General features: G+C 39.7%; 2 protein-coding genes across 3 annotated transcripts; one reads left to right on the top strand and one right to left on the bottom strand.

Annotated features, from left to right (window-relative positions):
- Positions 1–243: 243 nt before the first annotated feature.
- wdr43 (WD repeat domain 43) lies at positions 244–19,529 on the bottom strand. Its single transcript, XM_040137899.1, has 18 exons — positions 19,233–19,529; positions 18,194–18,328; positions 17,541–17,662; positions 14,675–14,795; positions 14,280–14,398; positions 14,043–14,145; positions 13,590–13,654; positions 11,710–11,869; positions 8,040–8,126; positions 7,744–7,869; positions 6,992–7,141; positions 6,516–6,602; positions 6,317–6,348; positions 6,051–6,114; positions 4,919–5,032; positions 3,557–3,626; positions 1,351–1,409; positions 244–1,157 (listed from the first exon to the last, which is right to left on the bottom strand). The coding sequence occupies exons 1-18, from the start codon at positions 19,437–19,439 to the stop codon at positions 1,002–1,004; spliced, it is 1,977 nt and encodes a 658-aa protein (XP_039993833.1). The 5' UTR covers positions 19,440–19,529; the 3' UTR covers positions 244–1,001.
- A 1,042-nt stretch (positions 19,530–20,571) lies between these two features.
- On the top strand, positions 20,572–25,517 carry trmt61b (tRNA methyltransferase 61B). 2 transcript variants are annotated; one of them, XM_040137218.1, is made up of 7 exons: positions 20,572–21,507; positions 21,625–21,727; positions 22,781–22,971; positions 23,142–23,233; positions 24,877–25,097; positions 25,202–25,282; positions 25,377–25,517. In XM_040137218.1, the coding sequence occupies exons 1-7, from the start codon at positions 20,779–20,781 to the stop codon at positions 25,409–25,411; spliced, it is 1,452 nt and encodes a 483-aa protein (XP_039993152.1). In that variant the 5' UTR covers positions 20,572–20,778; the 3' UTR covers positions 25,412–25,517. The 2 variants fall into 2 exon arrangements, with proteins under 2 accessions (XP_039993152.1, XP_039993151.1); XM_040137217.1 differs by having other exon boundaries at positions 25,199–25,282.
- The last annotated feature ends 13 nt before the right edge of the window (positions 25,518–25,530 follow it).

Raw genomic sequence — 25,530 nt, 5'->3', positions numbered from 1 at the left:
GACTTCTCACCCCCCACCACACACAGTAAGCCATTTTGAAAACCCATTTATTCACCTATTTGAGCAAAGTTCACATTTTCTCTCAGTTGCCCCTGTGACTATGGGTTCAAGGCAGTGGACATCCGGTCATGCCCAGAAACTAAACTCACAAAAAGAACAGTTAAAACAAGAAACAAGAGGGCTGCAGCAAATCTGGAAACAATTTAAAAAAAAAAAAAAAAAAAAAAAAAAAAGCATTCAGAAGACTTTACAGGAGTTCATTTAATCCCAAGGATTTCTGGGGGATAGCTGTAGAGGGAAGAGCTCATACAAACACTTCACTGTACATACAGATTTACATTGGGTGGGAACATGATGTATAGTCTTGCCTGGCAAGCCCACCTTCCGATCGAGTCTTCTGTACAACAAACAGCTGTGGGCCTTACATCCAATTCTACACCTGAGCTGTGTTTGCATCTGTGGGCTCTGTCTAAAAACAACGTGGAGTGTTCCAGATGGCATACAGAGTTGAGTTAGAGTAAACCGATTGCAGACAGAGTGCTGTCTCATCTACTGTTAAAGCTGGACATACAATATTCTCCAATACTATTTATTACATAATGACACAGAATTTGGAATGCAAACTGCATTGTAGGCAAACTGGAACACCACCAAATGATCTTTTCAGTCATTTTCAATGCAAACTCGGGCTATAGAGCTGTTATGCAGACCGATCTGACAAAGCAGGAGAACTTGCATCAGTTTCGTTTTGCCCTCCTCCCTAAAATGTTTCATCTGTTCCCCAGACGGGGGAAAGACGGGGAGCGTGACATCACCAACCTGGTGGCTGAATCAAGTTATGACGAGGCAGGGGGCCCAGCTGCCCACATTTCAGCGAGTGTCCCTTGATTTTGTAAAACCATACTTTGTTCTGATAATAAAATCAAAAGCATGAAAATAAAATGAAAGTATATATAACTCTTTCGGGGTCCATTTTATCTGAGACTGGCATTTTCTCTCATTCATTCTTCTTCACTCTCATTCTCATGCTCCATGTCTTCCTCTCCGTTTGCTTTGGATTCCGTTCTGCTTTCTAGATCCTCATCTTCCTCATCTGCTTGTGACTCCTTGTCTTCTTCCATCGTCTCCTCCATCACCTCCTCCTCCTCTTCCCAATTCTGAGGACACAAAAATGAACATCTCAGTGCTCAACTGAAATGGACAGTGTGTAAACATGCACTAATTTATTGTTGTAGCACTAGTAATCTATTGGTTAGCCAGTTCTTCCAAATCCTTTGCAATAATGTTGCTGACTCCTTCTAAATTTGAAGAGACAGTTTGATGACATCTTTCTGACAGTACCATACTTACATCAGAATCATCATCGGGAAGACCTTCATCACCAGAGGCTTCATCTTCATCAGATGATTCTGTAAGTGGCAAGTAAAGAAAAACAAATCCATCGGATGATGCTGCAAAACTGTTTTCATTACATCAATACCTGCTAGTGATGCGAAGGTCGACTCATTGAATGAGTTATAAATAACTTAGAGAAACACTGCGTGCAATAAGCGAGACTGATTACTAGACCACCTCCTCTCTTCCCGCCTCTCTGTGTCTGTCTCTCACATCGCAGGGTCCAGGTCCTCTTATGCCCTGGCTGTCAGTAATCTGTATTACCAAACTATAAAGTGTATCATACTGTGATGTTTGGTTACTGATACCCAAGTGGAGCTTTGTTGTGGTCAGATCTGTTTATTATACATCAGATGTGCTCACATGGGCCGAACATAGTTGTCGCTATGAATGTTTCTTTGCGACAAGAGTTACAGTCTGTCCTCCCGTTGAGGCATGTGCAAGGCTTGGTTTTCCTTCTCGCCTTTGTAAAACAAAATAAAATATTTGACCATTGTATGAACCGTAGCACTCAGGAATACAAAGGTCTGCTTATTCCACACAGGAGGGTGGATTAGTAAAATGGTATCCCTCCCTCTCTCTCAGCTATGAAGTGTAATCTACTACTGTTACTACTGAAATAAACTGTCTCTCTCTATCTCTGTGGTGGTGAAAGATGCACAGCAGGCAGCAGCAGCTACATTTCATCTGTTTTCTTATTCTTATAATTAAGATCTCATTAATAGGAATAATAATAAATAAAAGCTAAATCAAGCGCTCTATAAATGTTGTATGAAAAAGAGAGAGAGATAAAAGTTGGCAGTTTGCAGGTCGAGTTCGGGTGGCTGATTAATGTGTATCTTACATATATCTTAGCGGGCTAAATGACATTTAAAGGCCATTTTAGCAACAGCACATGTTACAACCATTTCAAGACAGGGGCAAATTGTTTTTAAAAGTGTTGCTGCATGTTGTGAAAAAGCAGCTTTTATGTAACAAATTGACAAAATTGTACATTTTTGAAACTGGCAGCACTATTACCGGCATCTCCCCTGGGTGACTGCTGTACACATAGAAGCCAAGATCTAATTCTATATTCTGACAGACATTTTTGCAGCTACTCTAATTCTACCAGCTCATGCTACAGAATTGTTAATGTATAATTAATGTTACCCATACAGGCAACAACCAGTTCACTTAGAGAGCACAACAATTGTTTGCAACTGAGAGATCAATTAACACCCATTCTAACTCTACAGCCTGTCCACACAACCTTACTAAACTATGATTCACTAACTAGTCTGACAACTCTGAAGCGTCCTGTCAGATTCCCATGTTGGATCCATAATAAGCCCAGTGCACAGCAGCATCTAGCAACCAACAACCTCCTGCTCATCTGCTACCTTTCTCAGCTTTTTTTCCACATCTTGGACCACTGACAGGGGTGTTGGAACTCAAGGCACAGCTTAATTATTTCATGAAACCCAATTTTCTACATGGTTCAATAAAGTGTTTTCTACCGTACGGTAATGAGAAATGAGAGTGAACAGAGTGGGGCCTTGTTGTTCTGTTCAAAGGGGACGATCTGAACACTGTCGGTCAGGTTGCCAGGCAACAGGAGTCATGTTTGCGTGCGGTGCATCGCCAAGAGTTGCTGCATGATAGACAACATTGCCTTCATAAAACATAACCAATTTAGTACAGTCTTCTTGAAGAGACCCAAATCAGTTAAGGTGACAAGATAATGAATGCAAGTCAAAATTGTGAAAAAACAATATTCTGGTGGGGGGTTTCAACAGAACGTGAGTGTGACCTGATGCACTACAGCATGTTTAAAGAGTCTCTACAGTTGATCATGCTTCTGAAAAGTGCAACTGATGAGTTAAGAGGCTGAAACAAGATCATTTTATTCCTGTCAGCTGCCAAACATGCTGCTCGTCACTGGGATTCAGAGACAGACCGAGGTTAAGATGCTACACATGCGATTTGAAGGGCTTAAGAAACTGTGACGTCACCAAGGGAGAAGGCCTTGAAGAACAAGGGCACACAAAACTAGTCAGAAAGCATGAGAAATCAGATGTCAATAAGACACTGTTTAACATGATAACTCAGTTTTTATTCAGTCTAAAAGGATATTAGTACTGATCATAAAGAGGGACACTACAAGAAGAACAACACTTACCCTCTTCATACACCAGCTTAGCTGTGTGGTCAACATCTTTAACTGTGTTACTGCTGTCACTTGTCGCCACCTTGTGGTAAAGAGGAAGACAGGCATTAGAGAGCCAAGTAGGGATTAGTGCAGATGATTTTTTCTTCTATTCAGTTTTTATCCAAAAGTTGCTCATTTATTAAATGCATCTTCACATAAAAAGGGGCTTGTGATACAATATGGAGCCATGTCTAGTTTTCGTCAGTCCTCTTGCTGCACAGCTGATCCAATTAGGGTTTAAACATTCAGATGAAACCTTTATTGGAGAACGCACATCCGGGCCTTTGCAAAAGTGGAGCAAAAGCTCTGATGTGCCATCTTTCTGAAATAAAGCTGAATAAAAGATCCTGTAATATCACATCCTGGCCAGAGATTCCTTTAATGGTGACTTTGTTCAAATAAATGGCAATTCCTTATTTACTTTAGAATGATCCATCACATTCATGAAGTTCTGTAGCGTTACACGGCTGGTTGAAATGATTCTCAAATTTCGTTGGGACAATTTACATCTGTGACTGAAATGTGTGGATGTCTCACACAGCCTATCTGACAATAAGAAAGCAGTGTGTGCACTAGCAGAGTGCCCTCTGACTACCTTAACCTCAAGGTCAGGAGTATGAACTTTGCATTTCTGTCACTGATAATCATACATGTTGGAAAATCTGTCGATACATTGCTGTCTGAATGTATTGTGTTACTGATGTCAGGAACGTAGCTGAAATCTGACAGAAAGAATCTCTGTTCACTTTCATGAGCAGATTAAAAAAAAAAAAAAACTTCTCTCCACAAGGTCAGTATCAACTTTGCCTTTTTTGAACTGATAATCGTCCCTGTAGGGTAGGTCCTTTTCAACTCAAGGTTAAAAATAAATACAAGTAGTTGACTTAAAAAATGTATCATTTTTCAAAGTTGAATTAAAATAAACTTTATGCAGTCAAGTCAAGAAATGTACCGCAAACATCTTGCGTAAACCATCACATTGTTTATTCAACATGCATTTCTCGCTGCAGCAGATTTGCACAAAACAACTCACTGCACTGTACCAGTGAATGTATACTGTACAAACAAATGCATTAGCCATTATAACGATCTCACAAAGACAGTTTTGATACTTTATACCCTTCCACAGTAAGCCACAAGTAATGATGCAACAGTGAGCTGGGCAACATTCTGTATTTTAAGGGTGCTAATGGGCTCTACATCTTAATCAGGGAGGGCGTCTAACCATTCCCTACCAGCCAATTCATACTTCTAACACTGCGGAGTCCAGCCATTTAAAAACACTTCAAGGCAAAGATACTGTGCATATTTTCTGTACATGATGATACCCACCTGTGTCATGAGGAGATACAGTTTCCCATGTAGCTTTGTTAGCTTGTGGAACATCTTCACTCTGCTTTCAATCATGTGATAAAGCATTCCTAGCTGGGTAACCAGGTCTGGCAGCTGTTGGATACACAGATGGATCAGTTGAAGGTAAAAACATTTCAGCAGCAGACTAGAATTACCGCCTTGCGGTTGTCTGCCAACCCAGACCCATATGTAGTGAAGACTTTGAAGGAATTTAATAAAAAGGTATAAAGTGCATTTTATGAGAATTAGGGTATGATTTCTTGAGTTATGGCCAGAATTCTTGAGTAATGTAATGATATTCCCTTCAGGTGTTCCTGAGATATCATGTTCAAGAGCATGGAAGGGGCAGATGGAGGGACAACACGAAAACGGAATGTCTCTGGCCACAGCTATCGCCAGGGCGGAGTCATAAAAAACACACAAACAAGAAAGCACTCGATAAGGAGACCTCTGCCAAGGACTCATCTCTCCAGTTTACCACTGCTTTCATATAGTATATGCATTCAGCTTTTAAGATTGTAATGGGTGAATGACAACAGTTACATAGATGGTTAAGGGGAAATGCTATGGGGTCACCAAAAATTTAGGTTCTCTCTGAAGATCAGTAACAGCAAATGGTCTGTCTGTATGTATGACATCACGGGTCATGGGATATGTCATTTGAAAATCAAAATATTAGTCGGTTGATGGTGCTATCAACAAAAATAATAAAATAAATAATTTTCTTCATCTTACGTGCATCAACTGCTGCTGGTTATGGAAATATTTTGGTTGTAGTCACACAAACAGGCAGACGCAATCATAATTTCTGCTGTGTGGAGGAGGTAATGTCTGTAGATCTAAATTAGATTAAACATGAATGTTGACAAAAGGAGGAGATCTGCCCAGATGGGTGCCATGTGTTTGTTTGCATGCTTGTGTTATTTTAAACTGCTGTGTGCGGTGCTTAGGGGTAATCGCAATATTGCATTGTTTGGATCATGGAGAGCCTAAAGTGTATGTCTGTACAGAAGTAAGTATAGCAGAAGTCAAACAAGCATTAACAAACTAGAGTTTGATGGCTTCGTATTAGCAGTACAGGCAGAATGTGATGTTGCTAAAGCAGACTCACCGATGCCAGGTATGACGTATGGTGCATAAGTACAGCCTTCAGCCACCGTACCATTAGAACTGCCCTGTAGGAAGGAACAAATGTATTTGCTGTCAAGTGGGAAACTTGCATGCTGATTGTATATATATATCCACAAGATACACTGTTTTTATACTGGATAGTAAAAAGCAGTGGAACTAACATAAGTATGTGCATTATCAATAGTTTTTAATCTGGTAAAAGACTGAACTTAAGCCAATCAAATGATCTGTCAATCTTTCACTTACGTAAAAGGGTGCCCTTGGAGCCTCTTTGTGATCTATAGGAAATAAGGGTTGATTGAAAAGGTGATTAAAAACTGCAATTAACACAACCTGACTGAGAAATCCTGACAGTGTGACAAAAATGTATGGGCAGACTGGTGTCTCAAAGACAAGCTACAACAAAAAAAAAAAAAAAACATTTACACAGAAAACTGACACTCACCTCTTCCACCAATGGTAAAACAGCAGGGAGGGGTAACCGAGCAACCGTTTTCTTTATTACCATGTCTTTGCGAGTCTGGAATACTTTCTGTGAGACAAAGGGGAAAAAAAAAAAAAAAAAAAAAAAAGTTATTAAGATTAGACAAATTTAAAGCCGAGGTTCACGTTACATCTAAATAACATGGATATTCAGGATATTTGGGTCAACTTGTTTAAATGTAAAAAACTGTCAAGGTTTGAGCTTTTGAAAGCTTAAACATTTAGACTTAATTTGAAAGATGTGTTGGGGATTGAGTTGAAATTTTCACACAAAAATCAGTTGAGATTTTGGCTGGTATTACATTTTGCTTTTAACTTTCTGAATGAAAAATGAGCAGAAGCTTTGGGCAAAACAAACTTAAGAAATTCCCTTCGATGAATAACCAAACTAAACTGAATGTTTTATTTCCGATATCGGATTCTGAGAAAAGAACTTACATTTAGGATGTTGGCGTCGTTGCTCTCCAGGCCCTGCACCAGCAGCACTGCAAAATTGTCAGTCTGTAAAAAGGCTGTCCCTTTAGGAGCTCCCTTCTCGGTGGAGACTGCAGACAGATCGATTTCACCTAGTCGCTCCGCTATTGACATCTAGAGAAGAACAGAGTTATTATAAGTCAACAGGAATTGGCTCATATCTGTTCACATGCTAACTTTATCCATCTTACCCAGGGCTCTACCTTTACCACATCACATTACACTAGTCTGAAAGCTTGAAAAGTCAAATGTCAATATGATACTATGTTTAATATGTTTTCATGCTTGAATAAGTCAGTTTTTTATTGAGTCCAAGTGGAATGCGGAAAGCATTTCAATGATAAAGTTAAGTTTTCTCTACTACATAATACAGTTTCTACATCAACAAAGATTTAAAAAAAAAAAAATAATTAGGTCAGAAATTAATGTGTAGGTTGTCAATATTAACTACTAATTACGTGAACGAATGACGATGTCTCCAACTACTGCAAAAATCAAAGGAGCGATCAGATGCGGACATGCAGTGCCATCAAGCATAGTGCTCTTGCAGTTGAAACAGCGATCTGATCACACCATCTACAAAGAACATCTACTGGCTGATTAGGATTGGTGTGTGACTAAGTTGTTTGGAGTCTGAGCCAAAAAGCTATCATAATGAGAAAAAAAAATATGCAGTGAGCCACTGTTTGGTGCATCATCATTAACACTGATCCCACCTCTTTGGTGTCTGTGTCTTTTTTCCTCTTCTCCGATCCCTGTGAAGTTCCCTTAACTGGGGCTTGGTGGCCAGGAAGCCCTGGGACCAACACTTTGCTCTTGGTGTTGATAATTGGGGTTTTCACCTGGAACCGGCAACAAAGTTCATATTTTTAACCTCAGTCATTGTTAGAGTGTGAATTGATGTGAAGTGCTCATGGATCAGCAAATGATACCCCATAAAATCTGAAGAACCTGCCCAGAGAACGTTGATCTTCTTGACTTTTATTGAAGAAAATGAAGACCTAATTTTTACCTTGGAAACAGTGGATTCCATGGAAAGGGACAGGCTGGTCTGTACATCCCGGGTCAAACACACATGTCTCTCTGCTGTGTTGATCTCCTGTAACGATAGAAGGAACGTGGCAGTTGAATACAGAGTGTGACCAACACCAATTTTTCAAGGCTGACAACAATACCAACATTATTCCTTTGAAATCAACAAAGCTGGGAAAAAAACAAAAAACAAACATAAACAAAACAAAAATCAGTCACTTTCATCACGTCATTTCCCCAGGGAACAATTTGGTAGCTGCGTTCTCAATTGTCACTCAAACATTAATGTCACCATGAATATTATTCAGAGAAAGCTTACTGTTGCCTTGCAGCAAAAGTAGTAAATGCAGTCCTAACAATCTAACATACGGAAATCTTAATGTGTAACGTAAAATGCAAGTGACAAGCGTATTTCTGATTTACTGGAAGATTAAGATCACTTTTCACTTTTTTCCTGCCCTGTTGCTTATATAGTACAAGATACACCAGGATAATCAACTCTTCTACATTAACTGCCTTAGAAAAACGTTTTGATCAATATTGATTATAATTCTTTAGGAAAATTTTACACTAGGGTTGGGCTGATCGCCAATGGCAGACAGTCATCATGTTGAGCTGTATATGTAGAACCTCTGTCACATCAGCTGTAAAAAAACAAAAACAAAACATGGCTGTGTTTTCATTTTTTCTTCTTCCAACCACCCCCCAGTGATTCCTTTATATATACTGCCACCCACTGAATTTAATACACATGGTACTACTTACTATAAAAAAAAAACCACACACAACTTGCTTGCGCTTACACTCTCTGCTCACTCTCAACTTTCTTCTTTCCCCACCACACAGGTTACAGTTGTTACTTGATTGTGGAGTTGGCACCTATGCACTCTTTCCCTTTTGAAACAAAAACATGGCTGTGCAAGCCATTTCTTCACAACCCCCTAACCCCCATTCCTTATATTCCTATATACTGCACTGCCACACTGCTTACACATATCATCTTACTAAAAATTAAAAACCGCACCACTGCAACACACTCTGCTTTTGCTCAACTCTGCCAGGACTACTCACTACTTTCCACTGTGAACTTTCAGGCTTTTTTGGACCTTCTCAGTTGGTTGCACCTGCACCTTCTTGTTGCACTTTTTTTTTTTTTGTTTTTTTTTTTTTTTGTTTTGAAGGTGGTTTTGAACTTGTTGGACTGTTTCTTCTCTCTCATTCTTTAAATCTAATCGCTGAAAGAAAAAAATAAAATCTTTCCTTTTTTTGTTTTTTTTTTTTTAAAGTAATCAGCTATAGACAGCTTCATCTTTAGGACACAGTAACAGCTAAATGGGTTGTTTTGCACGTTTCATCACAGATGATGAAAATGCAGGCAGGGAGAGACCACTTGAGCCAGTGAATAAGAAAAAGTACTACTTTCAACCACAATAGCCGTGCTGGAGAGGCACCAAAACAGCACTCACGCGAATGCAACCACGTGAAATTTTTACTCGCGCACACTCAAAAAACATGGTCACATACAGTTAGGTCCATAAGTATTTGGACAGTTTTTACAACTCCACAATAGATTTGAAGTGAACCAATCAAGATGTGACTGAAGTGTAGACTTTCAGCTTTAATTCAAGGGGTTTAAATAAATCAGAATAACCATTGTAAGGATTTACAGCCATTTTTATACATAGTCACTCATTTTCAGCGGCTCATAAGTAATTGGACAAACTTACATTATAAATTTAAGGATTATTTTTAATATTTGGATGAAAATCCTTTGCAGTCAATGACTGCCTGAAGTCTGGAACCCATGGACATCACCAAATGCTGAGTTTCTTTCTTCGAGATGCTTTGCCAGGCCTTTACTGCAGCCAACTTCAGTTGCTGCTTGTCTGTGGGTCTTTCTGCCCTCAGTTTTGTCTTCAGCATGTGAGAAGCGTGCTCAGTTGGGTTGAAGAATATTCCATTTCTTTACCTTGAGAAGCTCTTGAATTGCTTTCGCAGTATGTTGTGGCCAAAACATAGTTATACTGTGAATCAGTGTCCCCTGAGTTTTGCAGCATTTGGCTGAACCTGAGCAGATAGTACAGCCTTGTACACTTCAGAATTCATCTTGCTTCTTCTATCAGCAGTAAGATCATCAGTAAACACCAGTGACCTAGTTCCATTGGCAGCCATGCATGTCCATGACATAACACTACCTCCACCATGTTTGACAGAAGATGTGTATGCTTTAAATCAGGAGCCGGTCCTTTCCTTCTCCACACAATTTTTGTTAAACCCCTTGAATTAAAGCTGAAAGTCTACACTTCAATCTAATCTTGATGGCTTTGTTTCAAATCCATTGTGATGGTGTACAGAGGCAATATTACAAAAATCGCGTCACCGTCCACATACTTATGGACCTAACTGTATGACCATTTTAGTCGCAGTCTGGAGCCCTGCACTGCGCAAACCTGACTGGGGCTGTTATGAAACAAAGGGGACACTATCACACAAACACAAACAAATGCAGAGGCACCATTTACCAGTCCAACACAGTCTGTTCGTGACTGCGTGTGCAGCAGCTGGCCAATTCACTAAGGAGAAGCTGCATACGGTGACACATAGACCTTTCAACTTCTCCTAATGGAACATCTTTCTCTTACCTAACTTGTTTGGCAAAGGCAGTAGAAATATAACGCATGTATCAGAATTGGTGTCTAAGGCGAAGAAACAGTTAGTTAGAAATCGGTTATTAGTTAATCCTGTTAGAGCATGCATTACAACTTTTACGCAGCCTATTCTGTACACTTCCATGACACCCGCACATTTTGTATTACTGACGTCTGTAGGAAATACTACTGAACCTTGTGCAAACACTGTACCTCAATGAGTTTGGCACCACATGTGATCACAATATGAAAAAAAGTATTTCATTTCATTTGTGCACACAAAATAAAAATTTGTGCTCATACCATTTGAGAAATTGTATATTAAAATTTTAAATCATAGGCCTATAATGTCAGCCATCCATTACCACCCAAATGACTCCAATCTGGTTCTTGTGCAAGCAAAAAAAAAAAAACATCTGTGTTTCACTATTTCAGGTTATCAGAATTAATTTATCTGACTTGTAATGCTCATAATGTAGTGCTCATGTTTGTTTTTCTTGCACCAATGCTCACAAACGATGTGCAAATGAATGTGTCAGCACTTTGGGGTCATTTGGACATTAATGGGGTGCTGGGGACCTATGCTTAAAAATGACATTTTTACTTTTGAATTTTGGCTGCACAAACATATCAAAATGATTTTATTAATATCCTGATCTTATGGAGTACCAGCTTCAAAGGGCTACAAACTTAAACTAATCTGAATTTTCAGAGGAGTCTGAAAAACTGACTCATTAAGTTTATGAGGCATTTCATTCTTCAGCATTTATTACTACAGCTGTCTCGGCCACCAGAGCCCCTCAAGCGTCAAAAGCTCCTAGGAAATGAATACACGCGACAAGACAAACATGAATAATCCCGTCTATAACAATTCTAAGGTTGTTTTAAGTTATGGCTCCACCGACGCGTAAATGCTGGTGGGGGTGCGCATAACAGCACTGCTCCTGAAAAAAATCCTAGCACGCTGCTCACACCTATTTCTGCAGCCTCCTGTGTACTCACCACTCTCTCCATCACAGGCTGTAGGTGGTTGCCGTAGGCCAGTAGCACAGTCCGAGTGTCAGCTCCGAGGGCTGTTGCCAGCAGAGGGATCGGCACTGGGGAGTCCTGTGTGTCTGACATCTGCACCGTACACGAGGGTGACAAGGGCTTCTTGCAGGGCCTGTGGGGACAGACGTTTAGACTGGCTATGAGCATGGGAAGTTTCAAGCTTGCCTGAAGGACATAAAGACCTGGACTTTCTGCTGTTAAATTCAGACAAAACTGAAGTTATTCTGCTTGGCCCCTAACACCTCAGAAACATTATCTAATGATATAGTTACTCTGGATGGCATTGCCCTGGTCTCCAGCACCACTGTTAGGAATCTCGGAGTTCTCTTTGAGCAGGATATTTCCTTTAACTCTCACATATAACAAACTTCAAGATATGCCTTTTTTCACCACCTTAACATTGCAGAAATCAGGCACATCCTTTCTCATGGAAAAACTAGTCCATGCTTTTGTTACCTCTAGGATGGATTATTGAAACTCATTATCAGGCTATCCCAACAAATCTTTAAATACTCTCCAGCCGATCCAGAATGCTGCAGCGCGAGTACTGACAAGAACTAGGAAAAGAGATGGTATTTCTCCTGTGTTTGCTTCTATGCATTGGCTCCCTGTAAAATTCAGAATAGAATTTAAAGTCCTCCTCCTCACCTACAAAGCCCTTAATGGTCAGGCACCATCATATCTGAAAGAGCTAATAGAACCCTATTACACCACTAGAACACTGTGCCCCCAGAACCCAGGCTTACTTGTGGTTCTTAGTCTCTCCAAAATAAGAATGGGAGGCAGAGCCTTCAGTTATCAGGCTCCTCTACGGTGGAACCATCTTCCAGGTTCTGCCTGTCTTCCAGGCAGACAACCTCTCGACATTTAAGAGTAGGCTTAATACCTTCCTTTTTGATAAAGCTTATAGTTAGGCTGGCTTAGGCTTGTCTTGAACGATCCCCTAGTTATGCTGCTATAGGCCTAGATTGCCGGGTGACTTCCCATGATGCATCGAGCTCCTCTCTCCTCCTCTTCCTCTCCATCTGCATGCATTCATGGCATCAATCCTCGTTACTAACTTGACTTCTCTCTCCCATAGTTTGGTGCTTTCTCGTCTCTCTCCTCTCTTCCTGTCGCCTTCTGCAGGTATTTCTGCCCCTGGTGCTACAAAGTCTGGATCTGTCACTGCAAATCACCTACTGCCCCCATGATCCTGCACAACACCAACTGCTTCAAATTTTATGATTATCGTCTATTATGGTATTTAGTTATATTGGTACTCTTATTCACCCTATTATTATAATTATTAGTTTTATTATTAGCCTCATTATTGTTACACATCTTTATGTTATACGTCTACTGTGCCATGGTGAGATTTTATATGAAACAATAGTATTCCACATAACAACAAAATTCAGAATTACAGCATTGGGGAGAAAGTAAATTTCTCAGTGAGTGTCATCTGTTGGTGCCATTTCCCTAGCAGCCAATAGGGGGCAAACACGCCAACTATGAGTGTGAACAAATATGAAAATTACTTTCCGGCTCAATGGAGGTGCTCTGGATCTAAAAATACACCTGTTTTAACTGTGCAATTCAGAGTTGAGCTGTTACAGAGGACACCGCACCCTTTCAGTTGTAACGCTGCAGCTTAATTGAACCAAATTTTAGTTTTAAATTATGGACATGCCCAGAAGAGTGAGCAAGAGTCAAAACTTTCAAAGTGTGGAATAAAAACTGACTCTTAAAGAGCAGAATGTAATTGCTTTTCCTGAGTGCTCAAAAGCTTCAAAGTTACCTTCCAATGGCAAATGTTGCCTAATGCAGTATTCAGTGCTTTATGGGCTTACCCATTTAAAAAGTGCTCAAAGAGATGCAACTGCCCATCCTTACACACTACTGCCAGCTTCACCGCCTGTGTAAAACAAAACAAACAAGCAAACATTTTCACATGATAAACAGGCAATATAAAACAGAAATTCCCACATAATCACACCACAGGGTCCTCCCCACCTTTGTGAAAATGCCTAAATTGAATGTTCTCTCCAATGAAATGACTGCTTATCCACAGTTACGAACACTTGTTTAGCCATTTCCAAAGAATAACGGTACCCAAATTGGGTTCAAAAATGTCAGAACAGATTTTAATCTAACCTGTACCTTTTGTTCAAAGTTGCTATTATTTGATACAGTTTTGAAAATGTCAAGACTGCAGTTATTCAATTCACATCGTGTAAAATTTCAGTACAACTACAGGCAACGTTACACTCCTAGTATACATTAAGATGTGTCTCCCTTCTGACCTCTTCCTTGCTGTTGGATGTGACAAGATCGATGTGTTGTGGTTCGTCAGTCAGTGTGAAGGACACCACTGAGTTCTTGTCCTTTCCATCTTCTCGTACTTGCCTACATTTAGACAACTTCATATCAATACAACGATAACAAGAGAATGGCTGATCAAAATCAGCAAAATAATAGCAGAACAATTTACATGACATGTAAAGATTTGGCATCACAAACAACTCAAAATGAGCACTCACCATACACTGAGCAGTCGATCATGTGCAGCACCAGACAGGAAATAGAGGCCATTGCTGTCAGGAGGTCGCGTGGTGGCAAAGCGCAGGGTCGTCACCGCTGTGGAGTGGCCTGTGAATTTCTGCACAGAAAAAAAAAAGAAACAACAACAAAAAACCAGACAGATCAGTCAATTCTGCTCTAAAAGGTCAGAACCATGTTTGACTGATTTGTAACGTTCACTGTTTTCTCTGTGGTTACACTCAACTAACTGTAGTTGGAAACTTTCCCTTAAAAGCACTAGTTTTTCAAGAATGTTGCTAACATATTTGCGTGAAAACAGAGGCTATTAGTTGACCTTGGTCTAATAAATCAACCAATTTTTAAAGTCACTCAGCTGATTAAACAAGACACTTACCCTGTAAACTTCCTTGGTGTCCAGGTCCCACATCTTGATGATCTGTCCAGCTGAAAGCAGCAGTTTGCCATCATGGCTCACACACAAACTGGTCACTGCTGCACGGTCTGCCTTCCACTTACTGTGTCAACAATGAAGAGACGATGACAGTGGTTGGTAAATGTGTTTATCCTTTTTGGTAAAGGTTTATATTCTGATTACATTTTTATTGGATTCTATCTTTTCTTATTGACAGTTTTCAACAGGACCAGGTGCATCAGCAGCACCTGCACTTTCTCTACTGTGTTTAACTATCACAGTATTTTTCATACTTAAGGGCCTGAAATATACTATTTATTGTTGCACTCCACCTGATATCAGCAAGAAACATACAAACCACCACTCAGCACTGTCTAAAACCACTTTGAGGACCACAAATTTGCTTGACAGTGCATCGAGTGAGGATTCATGGTGACATTAAAGGTCACGATTGTACCTACTGACTATGCTAGTACTATCGGTCACCAGAGAAACAGTCCTCATGATGAAATACAGATACTAAATGCATGATATAGTCTTCAATATGGCTTGTTGCTGTATTTAAGTGCTTGCAAGTGAAGCGTTAAGTCCTGAAGTCGGTGTTAAAGCTGTCTACTTAGAAGTATTAAGTCACTTCAACATTCTGATCTTTCAAACTATCCATGTCTTTTCTACATTAGAAAAAACAATGGAGAGTCTGAGACAATAAGTGACCACTTTGGCAGGGACTAATTTAACATGCCGTTTAAAGGGTACAACAGTTCCATTTTTAAGAGTGGTATTCTTACAACATACAACACTTTTTTGATGCAAATACAAGCACATTCAGAGTTGATGGTTTTGACAGTATGAAAGCAGCTGAAACGCTGTAGCGTTATAGAACAAGACTAGATGGAGTACCCGGAGAAAAGTTGGTTATTATTCATACTCATAAATACGACACCCTTGTGCAAACGAGATATGCATGTGTGAAAGAACAAGTTAACTCAAGCAATGACCTGAAAATGTCTCTCACAGCCAGTGTGTTATTTTCCTGGAAGGATTTTTACCCACTCCTCACAGAACTATGCAAACCCTGTGATTTTTCTTCTCCTACACCTCAAATAGATTCAGGACTTTCATTATTAACTTTTCTTAACAGTGGACCCCAGGCAATCTTTGGTAGATTTGCTTATATATATGCCTGGAATGACTCTCTTACTTGAACACATACATTTACTGGTAAGTTTGGTGAGAGATGGTTTGAGGTTGGTCTTTTCAGATGGGACATGTTTCTACTTAACTGTGCTCACACAAATGCTTTTTCCGTTAACAAGGACATTAGGTTGTGTTACATTGTACAAATTGTAAAGCCGGTTGATCTGAAACAGATATTTTCCACAATGTTCATATGAAAAAACACTGGAACCTAACACAGTATTATGAATGAGCAAACTGCAGAGCAGCAGAAATAACTACAAAGCAGCCAGCAGTTTCAATGAATACACTGACACTGACAGTGAGTAGGGTTAACAGAGATGCTTTGCCTCTGTTTCGGCAGCATTTTGCATTTGTACCACGCCTGTAAAGTCCTGCTGTTGACTAAGTACTGCATTTAGACTTTTGCTGTTGATCCATGTTTGGGTTGAATGGAGGTCTCCCAAAATCTTGTTCTAAAACCTTTTCCGACAAAAGCTCCAGACCAACATTCCTCTTTCTACAGATATTTTACACAGATATCTGTGACTGATGAAGACATTTCGTGTTTCTCAGAGTTTTAGAGTGGTGGAACCTGCTTTGCCTGAAATAAACTGCACCCCCAACCCATTTCAGAATTAATTATTACACTTTTACAAACATATCAGGAGTGAGCAGATGTTTTACAGTTAGGATCTGTCTGATTCAGCTCAGCAGTTGACTGACAGATCAATCACATTGTACATTTACTATGCTGTAAGTGTTTAGAGCAACATGTGCAGGGTTGAGCAAAAAAAATGTCTTAGTTCTTAATTTTTTGCAAGTGGGAAACAAGTGGGGCAAATGGCTCAGTCGGTCAAAATCATGTGGGAGAGAGAAAAAAGCCATTGCTGTCATCCGATCTGAAGTTTGTTTAAGGTCATCAAAGAGTTTTAATCAACAAGATTAAAAATTTGAAAACATTCAACTACCAGGCTTCTCATTTTAAGCAGGCCCTGACTGTCACTTTCACCCGTTACAATGACAAAAGTAACAGGCATAAGGTCATCAGCTGTCACTAATTGATGGTAATTCTCTAAAAGCCAAAATGAAACTTGGCTGTTGTCTGGATAATGTGCCCTCTGCAAGCAGGTGTCTATACCTGTCAGAGATCATTTGTGATTGTAAAAACATCCCTCTGCAAATCCCCCGTACAACTGTGAGTGTCTTTATGTAGTTTACCAAGACGAACAGAGAGGAGAAAATGACAATGAAATGTGAAAGAGGCATGAGATGATGTGTGTATTTGGTAACAGTATTCTACTAAAGAACATGATACAGAACATCTTCACAGTCTGAGACAGACTGAACAGAAAACATCTTCACACTTTCAGATGGACTAAGTGGTTTAAATTTTGAATGAACTGAAGACAGACCATTATTTGCCTCACAATTTCATCTGGCTCTGTAGTAGTCTACAGCTCTTTCTGGGTGTGAAACATTATTTCTCTTTTTAAAAAATCTAACATCATCCCATTTAGATTCTGAGCATAACAATGTGACTCAATATATCTGAGGTGTTTTGTATGGTCCATTGTGGCCATAAATCTCATTCCCAAATCATATTAAGAGGCTATATTCCTTTTCATGCTGGTTTTTTAAAACTATCTTCACTGACAAAGTAGATACTGACCTTCGCATCTTGCCTGTCTGCAGGTCCCACTCAATAATGTTTGTATCATCTGACCCACTGTATAATAAGCCATCTTCAGGGTGCCACTGGACACAATTCACTCCTCCACTATGGTCTCCGTCCTGGCAGAGACAGAAAATTACAGAGTTAGCAGTAGTAAAAAAAAAATTGTCTGATTATTCAACAGTGAAGACTTTAAGGGTCCACAGTAGTGGCAATGTCTATTAATGCTGAATAGTCGAGGGTTTCCCCCAGGAAATTTTCTGTGTAAGTAAATATGTGTCAGAGGCGTTGATATATAGTATCTCTATTTTTGAGACAAGTAACTACAGCCTCAATAATGAACTTAAACAGGTTCAACAACAACTGAATATGATAAGCTACATAAAGTTAGGATGTGTATTGTATCATCGGCTCAGTGAAATAGTATGGATGTGGTAAAGCTTAAGATTTCTTACTTTGACATACAAATTAATTTGCAAATTACAGGTTCTCTGCATTGTACGAAAATATTTTAGGAACTGTATGAAATAACCATTCCCCGTTAGAAAAATGATTTTGTCAGGTATAACGTGCTTGTTATTGTACTTCTGTAGGATATAGTATAAAATATATCATAATACACAAATCAGTGTGACAAGTGTCAAACTCACCAGGGTACAGTGCAGTGCTCCCTTTACTGTACTGTAGATGAGCACAGTGCCCGCTGCTGTGCCCATCGCCAACAGGTCTGCCTTCTCCTCCACCTGCCCTGCCTCTGATTTCCTCTTCTTCCTCTGAGGCCCCTCCTGAAACACAGCACACTTGTAATGTTAACCCTAACTAAACATTATGAATACTGGTATAAGTATGAGCATGCCGGGTACACTTGGAGGCTATATCTTTTTATTTTCTCTGCCATTTAACACTGGCTGGTTTGAATTCTACACCAGCAGACTGATAGCTGATAAAAGCAAACACTGTCTTTGACTCAATGTCACTAATTCTAACGATAATTTATCAATGTGCTTGCTTAACCACCGGCAGGTAAGTACTGCTCATTATTAACGTAAAATATCATGGACATAAGACATATACCATACAGTACTAAAATGGTTATTTACGATTCAAACATTGAATATTTGTCATAAACTAAGCCACTTGACTAGTATTAAAGTGTTTACAAATTGACACTAGCTACACTGAGGTGAAAACTTTTTGAACCTCTCTTTCTATAAGTGTCATGGTGGCACACGTTTCTTAAGCTTTTATAAGCTAATGCTAACTTAAATAACGAGTTGATTTGCAGTACTAACGATCCAAAGACATTGAGAAATAACTGGTCGGATTAATGTAACTGAGATAAGTATTCTTTATAGTTAGTTCATCTTTAAAGGATAAGTTAAGAAATTGTCCATGTTTTTCTTGGACTACCATGTGGGGCTAACATGTGCGTCCTGCGCAGCTGTTGAAAGCTAGCTAACTGCTAACGTGGCTCCCTTCCTAACCTAGTCTGTTTCAGATACATTAAAGCGTCTGCATCAACACACAACCGAGGGTTTCAAGCTTTCTGGGCACACTGCTTTGTAAACAGTGACACCTTTCTTGTTTTAACGTGCGCACATCTATAAGAAACTCTCCCACAGACAATTTGCTCAGGCCTCGCTAGCTCATGTAGCTAACTGCAAGGAACTCCTTATCAGCCTCACGTACCTTGACTGTCCGGCATGGTCCCCAGGCTATGCAGGTACAAGTGGCACTCAAATGGGCTGAAGGCACATATTCTTGGTGAAGTGTTTTACTATCTGTGTTCCAAATGCGAAGTCTGCCATCCTGGGCACACAGTGCTAAGTACTGTCGTGATTTGGGTGAAAAAACGCAGGGTAGCTGCAGCGGAGAACTGCCAGCATCAGCCGCCATTTCTGAAGCGCTGCTTGAGTCTGCGTGCGTGGTTTACACAAACCACGTGTGGCCCTGTCTGGACATGCGCGTTAGCGGGTCAGGAGCACCGCCCTCCCATTGGCTGCTGCCAGACAACAAGTAGGTTGAATCATGGTTCCTTCAATTTCCCTTTTAGCAATTGAGGCGGCAGTATCAGAAATTGTAAATATAATATCACGATTTACGATCGGTTGGTGCATTTACATACTTCCGATCGAAAATAACCATAAAACTGACAAAACAACCGACGAAGTAACGGTTTGTATGGTATTCCAGTTAATTTTTTATCGGCATCAATAAATAATAGTTTGTCCGTATTTATCATCCCATGGGTAATAAAATTGCGCTCTGAATATAATAACGACTTTTTACAGTATTTGAACACAGCAATAACAAATGAAGTTTTACTGTAAATCCGTCTTTTGTGGACCTGTTGTTGATGTCAAAATAACTTAAGATTTTCAGTTTACATAAACCAAGCCAAAAAATAAATGTAAGTGGGGTAAATTTTCATATATCATGAAGTCAAAAATCTTCGAGATCTTCTTTCTTCGTGAGAAAGACACCATTTCCATTTTGACATTCTGGGTTGTTTTCCACCTTGAAATTTTTAGGGTGCAGTTTACACGAATTCATTTAAACAGACAGAGTTTCATGGACTGTATTGAATTTGGTTGGCATTTGAATAAATGTTGTTCTCTTGACAACATTAGTCATGCAGGCTGCTAAAACGGCAGGATGTCGTTTTGTTACGACGGAATATTTAAACAAAAAGAATACAGAGACTAATATCATCAAAAATAGAACATGAGCTTCCTGTAATTTTCTCAATTTCCAAAACCCAGGAAGCATTACAAATGTAAAGAAAACCACAGATATCTTTGAATATGATTAATATTTACATAAACTGGCATATGTCAGGGATGAACACTTTAAAAAAGAATCAGCCAAACATCTATAAATATATAACAAATCAACTGTCACTGTCAAGCTCTGTATATATTTTTTCATATTGCATATTTGAGCTTTGAACGAGACATAAACGTCAATACGGTAATTGCAAATATATATTTATGATATCACCCTCTAGTGGTAGACTTAAACTACTACACCTGTCGCTCGGTTATGACGTCATTCACATGTGTTTTTTTCCAGCATGGTGACCTTTCTCCTTTCCAGGCAGCCGGCTTTAGCGGAACTGAAGACATATTGTTTTTAATAATTGCAGCTGTAATTTTTTTAGGTCTAGTTCACTGAATGGGGTTCTCAAGACATCGCTTTCAATTTTTGTTCACATTTTCAGTTATAATCTGAAGTAATGGCTGTGCAAATGCCCTTTGGTGGATTTCTGTTTGTGCAAAAACTGTTGAGATTTTGCACTTCCAGTCAAAGACATCTCAGACACAGGGACATAATTGTAAAACTCATTAAAAGTCAAAGGCAGATGAGAACTTTCTCAGCTGGTTGTGTAAAATGTAACGAAAATGAGAGCGAGGACATGGACTCTTCACGCCTGAGCACCAAGCTAACATCCAGACAAGCACTGCTGGCCAGCAGGAGGAGACCCCTGTCCCCTCTGGAGAGGATCAGTAGTCTGCTGCCTCAGGATGCCCTGAGCCCAGAGGTGATGCAGCTGAGAGGGCAGAACCAGCAGGAGGCTGAAGAAGACACCAACATCTGGGTATCAGCCACACAAAAGGAAAGTGGACATCCTGAGACAGTCACAGGAGATGAGACAATATCTATCGATGATGAATCAGATAACTACCATGCCACTCTCCCAGGGGAGAGCTTGCTTGCGTTCGGGGAGCTGCTCGTCGCGGAGTATTATAAGAAAGGGCGGGTGGAGTTCAGGAAGATGTTCAAGCTTCAGACAGGGACTCGTCTGCAGAGCAGCTGGGGGGTTATCCTGCATGACAACATAGCCAGGCAGCCTGCAGGTCAGTTCCTGAAGACAAGCAGGGGGGTTCCCATCCTCATACGGCGTGCCAGTCTGGAGGATTATGTGCTGTATATGAGGAGGGGGCCCGCCATCGTCTACCCAAAGGTATTTGTTGTTGCCAACCCTAATGCATGACAGTTCCAGTGTTTCAGGGTTGCACTAATCATCTGTTCTTCTTAAAGACATTGTGTACTCTGTTTCTCTCTCACCCTCTTTTCTCAGGATGCAGGCACCATGCTGAAGATGATGGACATCACAGAGGGAGACTGCGTGCTAGAGTCAGGCTCTGGGTCCGGGGCTATGTCTTTGTTCCTCTCCAGAGCAGGTCTGCACCCACTATCCTGTCTCACTTTGGCTTTCTTCCACTAAGCACAAACTTTAATTTCCTTATTAGCGTTTAAGGTTCAAGTTTAGAGGTTGCTTTTACTGTCTCCTGAAAGAGAAACTTGTCTTAGATTTAAAGGAATTATTCACAAAAACATGTACATTATTAAAAAATACAAGAAATTCCAAAACATACATCGCTTGGAAAGTAGTGTCACAGTTGCTGCCGGTGATTTAAAAACCGCTTACTTTTTTTTCCCTGAAGTATTGAATAACAGTGAACACTGCTCAATGTAAGAGCTGTTACTTTGAGGTTTTGCATCAAAACTATAATTTTAGTTGTATAACTAATGCTTCTTTAAACTAAATAATTATCGATATTGTTTGATTAAAAAAAGATACCAAATTAACTTCTAAGAGTTATACACTGCACAAAATAAAAATGATGCTGACATAAAAAAAAAAAGAAAATCTGGCACAAGAGATATTCAAAATAAGTTCCATAAGACTGATGGGAAAACCCTAATGGGAAACATGGCTGGAGAACCATTAAATGAACAATTTAAAGTGAAGTGAACTAACAATGAAGCAAGGATAGAGGTTAACAAAACAGTTACAGTTGAGAAGGTTTATAGTTTATGGTTAAAATATTAGTCTGAACTTACACCCTGAAGGATGGCTCAGACTCTTCCCATAAGGGCTGACAAGGAGAGGCCATGATACGGAGGGCTTAAAGGAGGTTTTTAGGAGGTCATTTTTTAGGATAAAAACTTTTAAAATAATTTTCATGCTGCTTTCAAAAGACCGGTCTTTTAGGATGTATCGCTTTGTGTACAAGTGTGTGATGAGGGAAAGTGTCTGAGGTCAAATGTCACATATTCTTATGTTCTTAGTTTCTGCTGACTGAATGTCACACAAAGTGATCAGAAAAGGTTACCATATTTGTGCAAATCATTCAAAAAGCTGTATGTATTGCATTTCTGAAGGTTACAATGAAATTTCTGTCTGAGGGTAAGAGAACTGACATTCCACTCTACGTTTTTGTTTTTCCCAGTTGGGTCTAAGGGCAGCGTGATGAGTGTGGAGGTCAGGGAGGACCACCTCAGGAGAGCCATTTTGAACTACGAGCGCTGGAGGACATCATGGAGTCTGCGGCGAGGGGAGGACTGGCCCGACAACGTCCGGTTTCACAACGCTGACCTCTGCACGGCCTCCTCGCTCCTCGCTGGTCAGGGATTCCATGCGGTCAGTGTCTGGTTTAAAGGTGTTGCTACACAGAGCAATTTATAAAACAGAAACTTAGACAGTGTAGGTACTAACAACAATGCAGCGCAACATGATCAGATATATTAAGGCTCTGGGAATTGCGCTTCATGACATCAGCTCCTTCACCAAGTGGATTATGTGTGTTGCAGATTGTTCTTGACCTGACGAACCCTCACCTGGTGTTACCCACTGTGATTCCACATCTGCACCCTGGAGCTGTATGTGCTGTTTACCTCGCCAAGTGTGTATAAATACTGTTTCATTGTCTTTCAGAACAGATCTAAGATGAGGGGTTAAATCAACTTGTACACCTTGTATATACTTCTTATTTATGTAGAAGTAGTTAATTCATAGTTGCTTAAAGAAATAGTTTAACATCTTGAGAATTAGACCTAATCTTTTTCTTCCTGAGAGATAGCTGAGAAGATTAATTCCACTCTCATATCTATGCAGTAAATGTTAAGCTAGAGCCAGAAGCTGGTTAGCTTAGCATGAAGACTGGAAACAACTAGCCAAAATCCATCTTCCTGCCTCTAAAGCTCAAATATTAACACATTACATCTCATTTGTTTAACCAATACAAAAACCATATGTAAAGTGTAAAAACTACAAATTGTGGTTTTATGGGGTTTATGTGCCAAACTATCTCTAAGCCATATGTAGTGACTTTCTGGGTGCTAAGCTATACTAACCGGTGGGAGCTTCATATTTACTGTACAGACATGAGAGTGGGATCAATTTTCTAGACAGTGACAGTGAAAGACAGCGAAAAAGCATATTTCCAAAAATGTCAAACTATTGCTTTAAAGTGGGATATGTCTGAAACATTGGTCAACATGTGAGACTTTAATTGTTTTGAATACATAAAATGAGGAAAAACAACAGGATTTAGGCAGAAGAAAAGAAAATGGCCGCCAGGATAACTAGTGTCACCACAGTGCTGACCATGCTCATGCTGGCCTTGGACACAAACACACTGTGGGCAGAGTGGTGCTGCACTGTAGTTTTACTTTATGCTCATAAAAATGTTGTGTTCCCACATTCTTATTGTTAACGTTGGTGAGAGAAGTTTTCAGAACATTTAGTAAAAGTAACAACGCCACCAAGTAAAAGTACTCCATTGCAAGTAAAAGTTCAGAGTTCGAAAGTTTCGAGTTTTTTATCAGCAAAATGTACTTGAGGTGGAGCTAATTTTAACAGCTTTATATACTTTGGGAAGTTTAAAATGTAACAGTTCATCATATTTTAGAAGTAGGTATTTATTAACTACAGCTGTCAGATAACTCTAGTGGAAGTACCATGAAACGGAAATACACAAGCACAAGTATGTCAAATGAGTGCTTATGGATATCATTCTATGGATCCAAAGTAAGGACTGAATGCTTCACTTATACTATTTAGAATGCAGAATTCAGTACGTGGCTCATACCACATACCATCTGACTTCCACATTCCATCAGAGGCCAAACTTCAAACTAACTTCAAACAGTTAATAATAATGCTCACAACATATTGTATCATGTCCTTGTTAAAAAAAAACGTAACCAAACTAGTCCGCCACTTTTCATCTAGGCTGAATGTACTCTCCAAACGTTTCCCATACAAATTTCATACTTATTCAGTACATACAGAAATGAACATATGAGAACATAGTAGTTTTTGGTTTGAACAGATTTTAACAGTAACTTTCTACAAGTGTCTAGTGACACAGGTGCAATTGTGTGAGTTTATTAATACTTATATGGCTTTTATCCACCTTCTTCCTGATGTCATATTTTTAAAAAACAAATAATTTTTTCAATTTTTTTTTTTCTTTTTTCAAATTGGCTGATATCTGCAGAGCAGAGAACTTAACTGCTTACGGACTCTCCCCCTGTAAACCAGTATAACACAGGTCACTGACCTGCTGGAGGGCATCCGATGGTTGGCACTCCCTTTATTGTGTGAATGCATCGTTGAGGTTCCAATCCGACACTGGTTGGTGGCCCCAGCCATGCAGAAAAACGGGCAGTACTGCACCAGGAAAGCTCCGATCCTGGATAAAGACCACAGTGAGGAGGAGGAGGAGGAGGAGGAGGAGGAGAAAGCAGATGAGACTGAAAAAGGTGATTTAAATTAACATCACACGTGTGGTTTTCATTATCTGATGTGGATCCTGATGCTTTTGAGCATCTCCTTCACTTGAAATTTCACTGATATATTTCAGAAGAGTTGGCCACAGATGAGCACCCAGCCTTTGGGAGTATCCCCTACATTGCCAGACCTCACCCTGAACAAATAAGCCACACAGGTCAGACACATTTCCCATAGTCCCAGTGTAAATGTTTATATATGATGATGATGTCAATAAATGCAATGCTCATTGTCCACTTTTCCATTTTCAGCATTCTTGGTGAAACTGAGGAAGTGTGTTAAGTAGCTGCTCTGCATTTAAGGAACCCTGGACAAAAATAATTGTTTTATGCTTAATATGTTAAGTAAATTACTCTAATAATCTGGATAATAAAAAAATACTGACATCACGATATCAATTTTAGT

This window comes from Xiphias gladius, chromosome 10 (assembly GCF_016859285.1).
Source record: "Xiphias gladius isolate SHS-SW01 ecotype Sanya breed wild chromosome 10, ASM1685928v1, whole genome shotgun sequence".
Lineage (NCBI taxonomy): Eukaryota > Metazoa > Chordata > Actinopteri > Istiophoriformes > Xiphiidae > Xiphias > Xiphias gladius.
The sequence above is the reverse complement of the archived record's forward strand: the minus strand, read 5'-3'. Positions and strand labels throughout refer to the sequence as shown.

What these genes read in the sequence shown, in the direction of transcription:
- trmt61b (XM_040137217.1), top strand. Translation starts at nt 20,779, where the DNA reads ATGGCTGTGCAAATGCCCTTTGGTGGATTTCTGTTTGTGCAAAAACTG. An exon ending in CTGGTCAGGGATTCCATGCG is followed by an intron (nt 22,972 to 23,141) that starts GTCAGTGTCTGG and finishes TGTGTGTTGCAG; the next exon opens with ATTGTTCTTGACCTGACGAA. An exon ending in TGAACAAATAAGCCACACAG is followed by an intron (nt 25,283 to 25,376) that starts GTCAGACACATT and finishes TTCCATTTTCAG; the next exon opens with CATTCTTGGTGAAACTGAGG.
- wdr43 (XM_040137899.1), bottom strand. Translation starts at nt 19,439, where the DNA reads ATGGCGGCTGATGCTGGCAGTTCTCCGCTGCAGCTACCCTGCGTTTTT. An exon ending in CTCCAAGGGCACCCTTTTAC is followed by an intron (nt 6,115 to 6,316) that starts GTAAGTGAAAGA and finishes TCCTTCCTACAG; the next exon opens with GGCAGTTCTAATGGTACGGT. An exon ending in ATACGTCATACCTGGCATCG is followed by an intron (nt 5,033 to 6,050) that starts GTGAGTCTGCTT and finishes TGTATCCAACAG; the next exon opens with CTGCCAGACCTGGTTACCCA.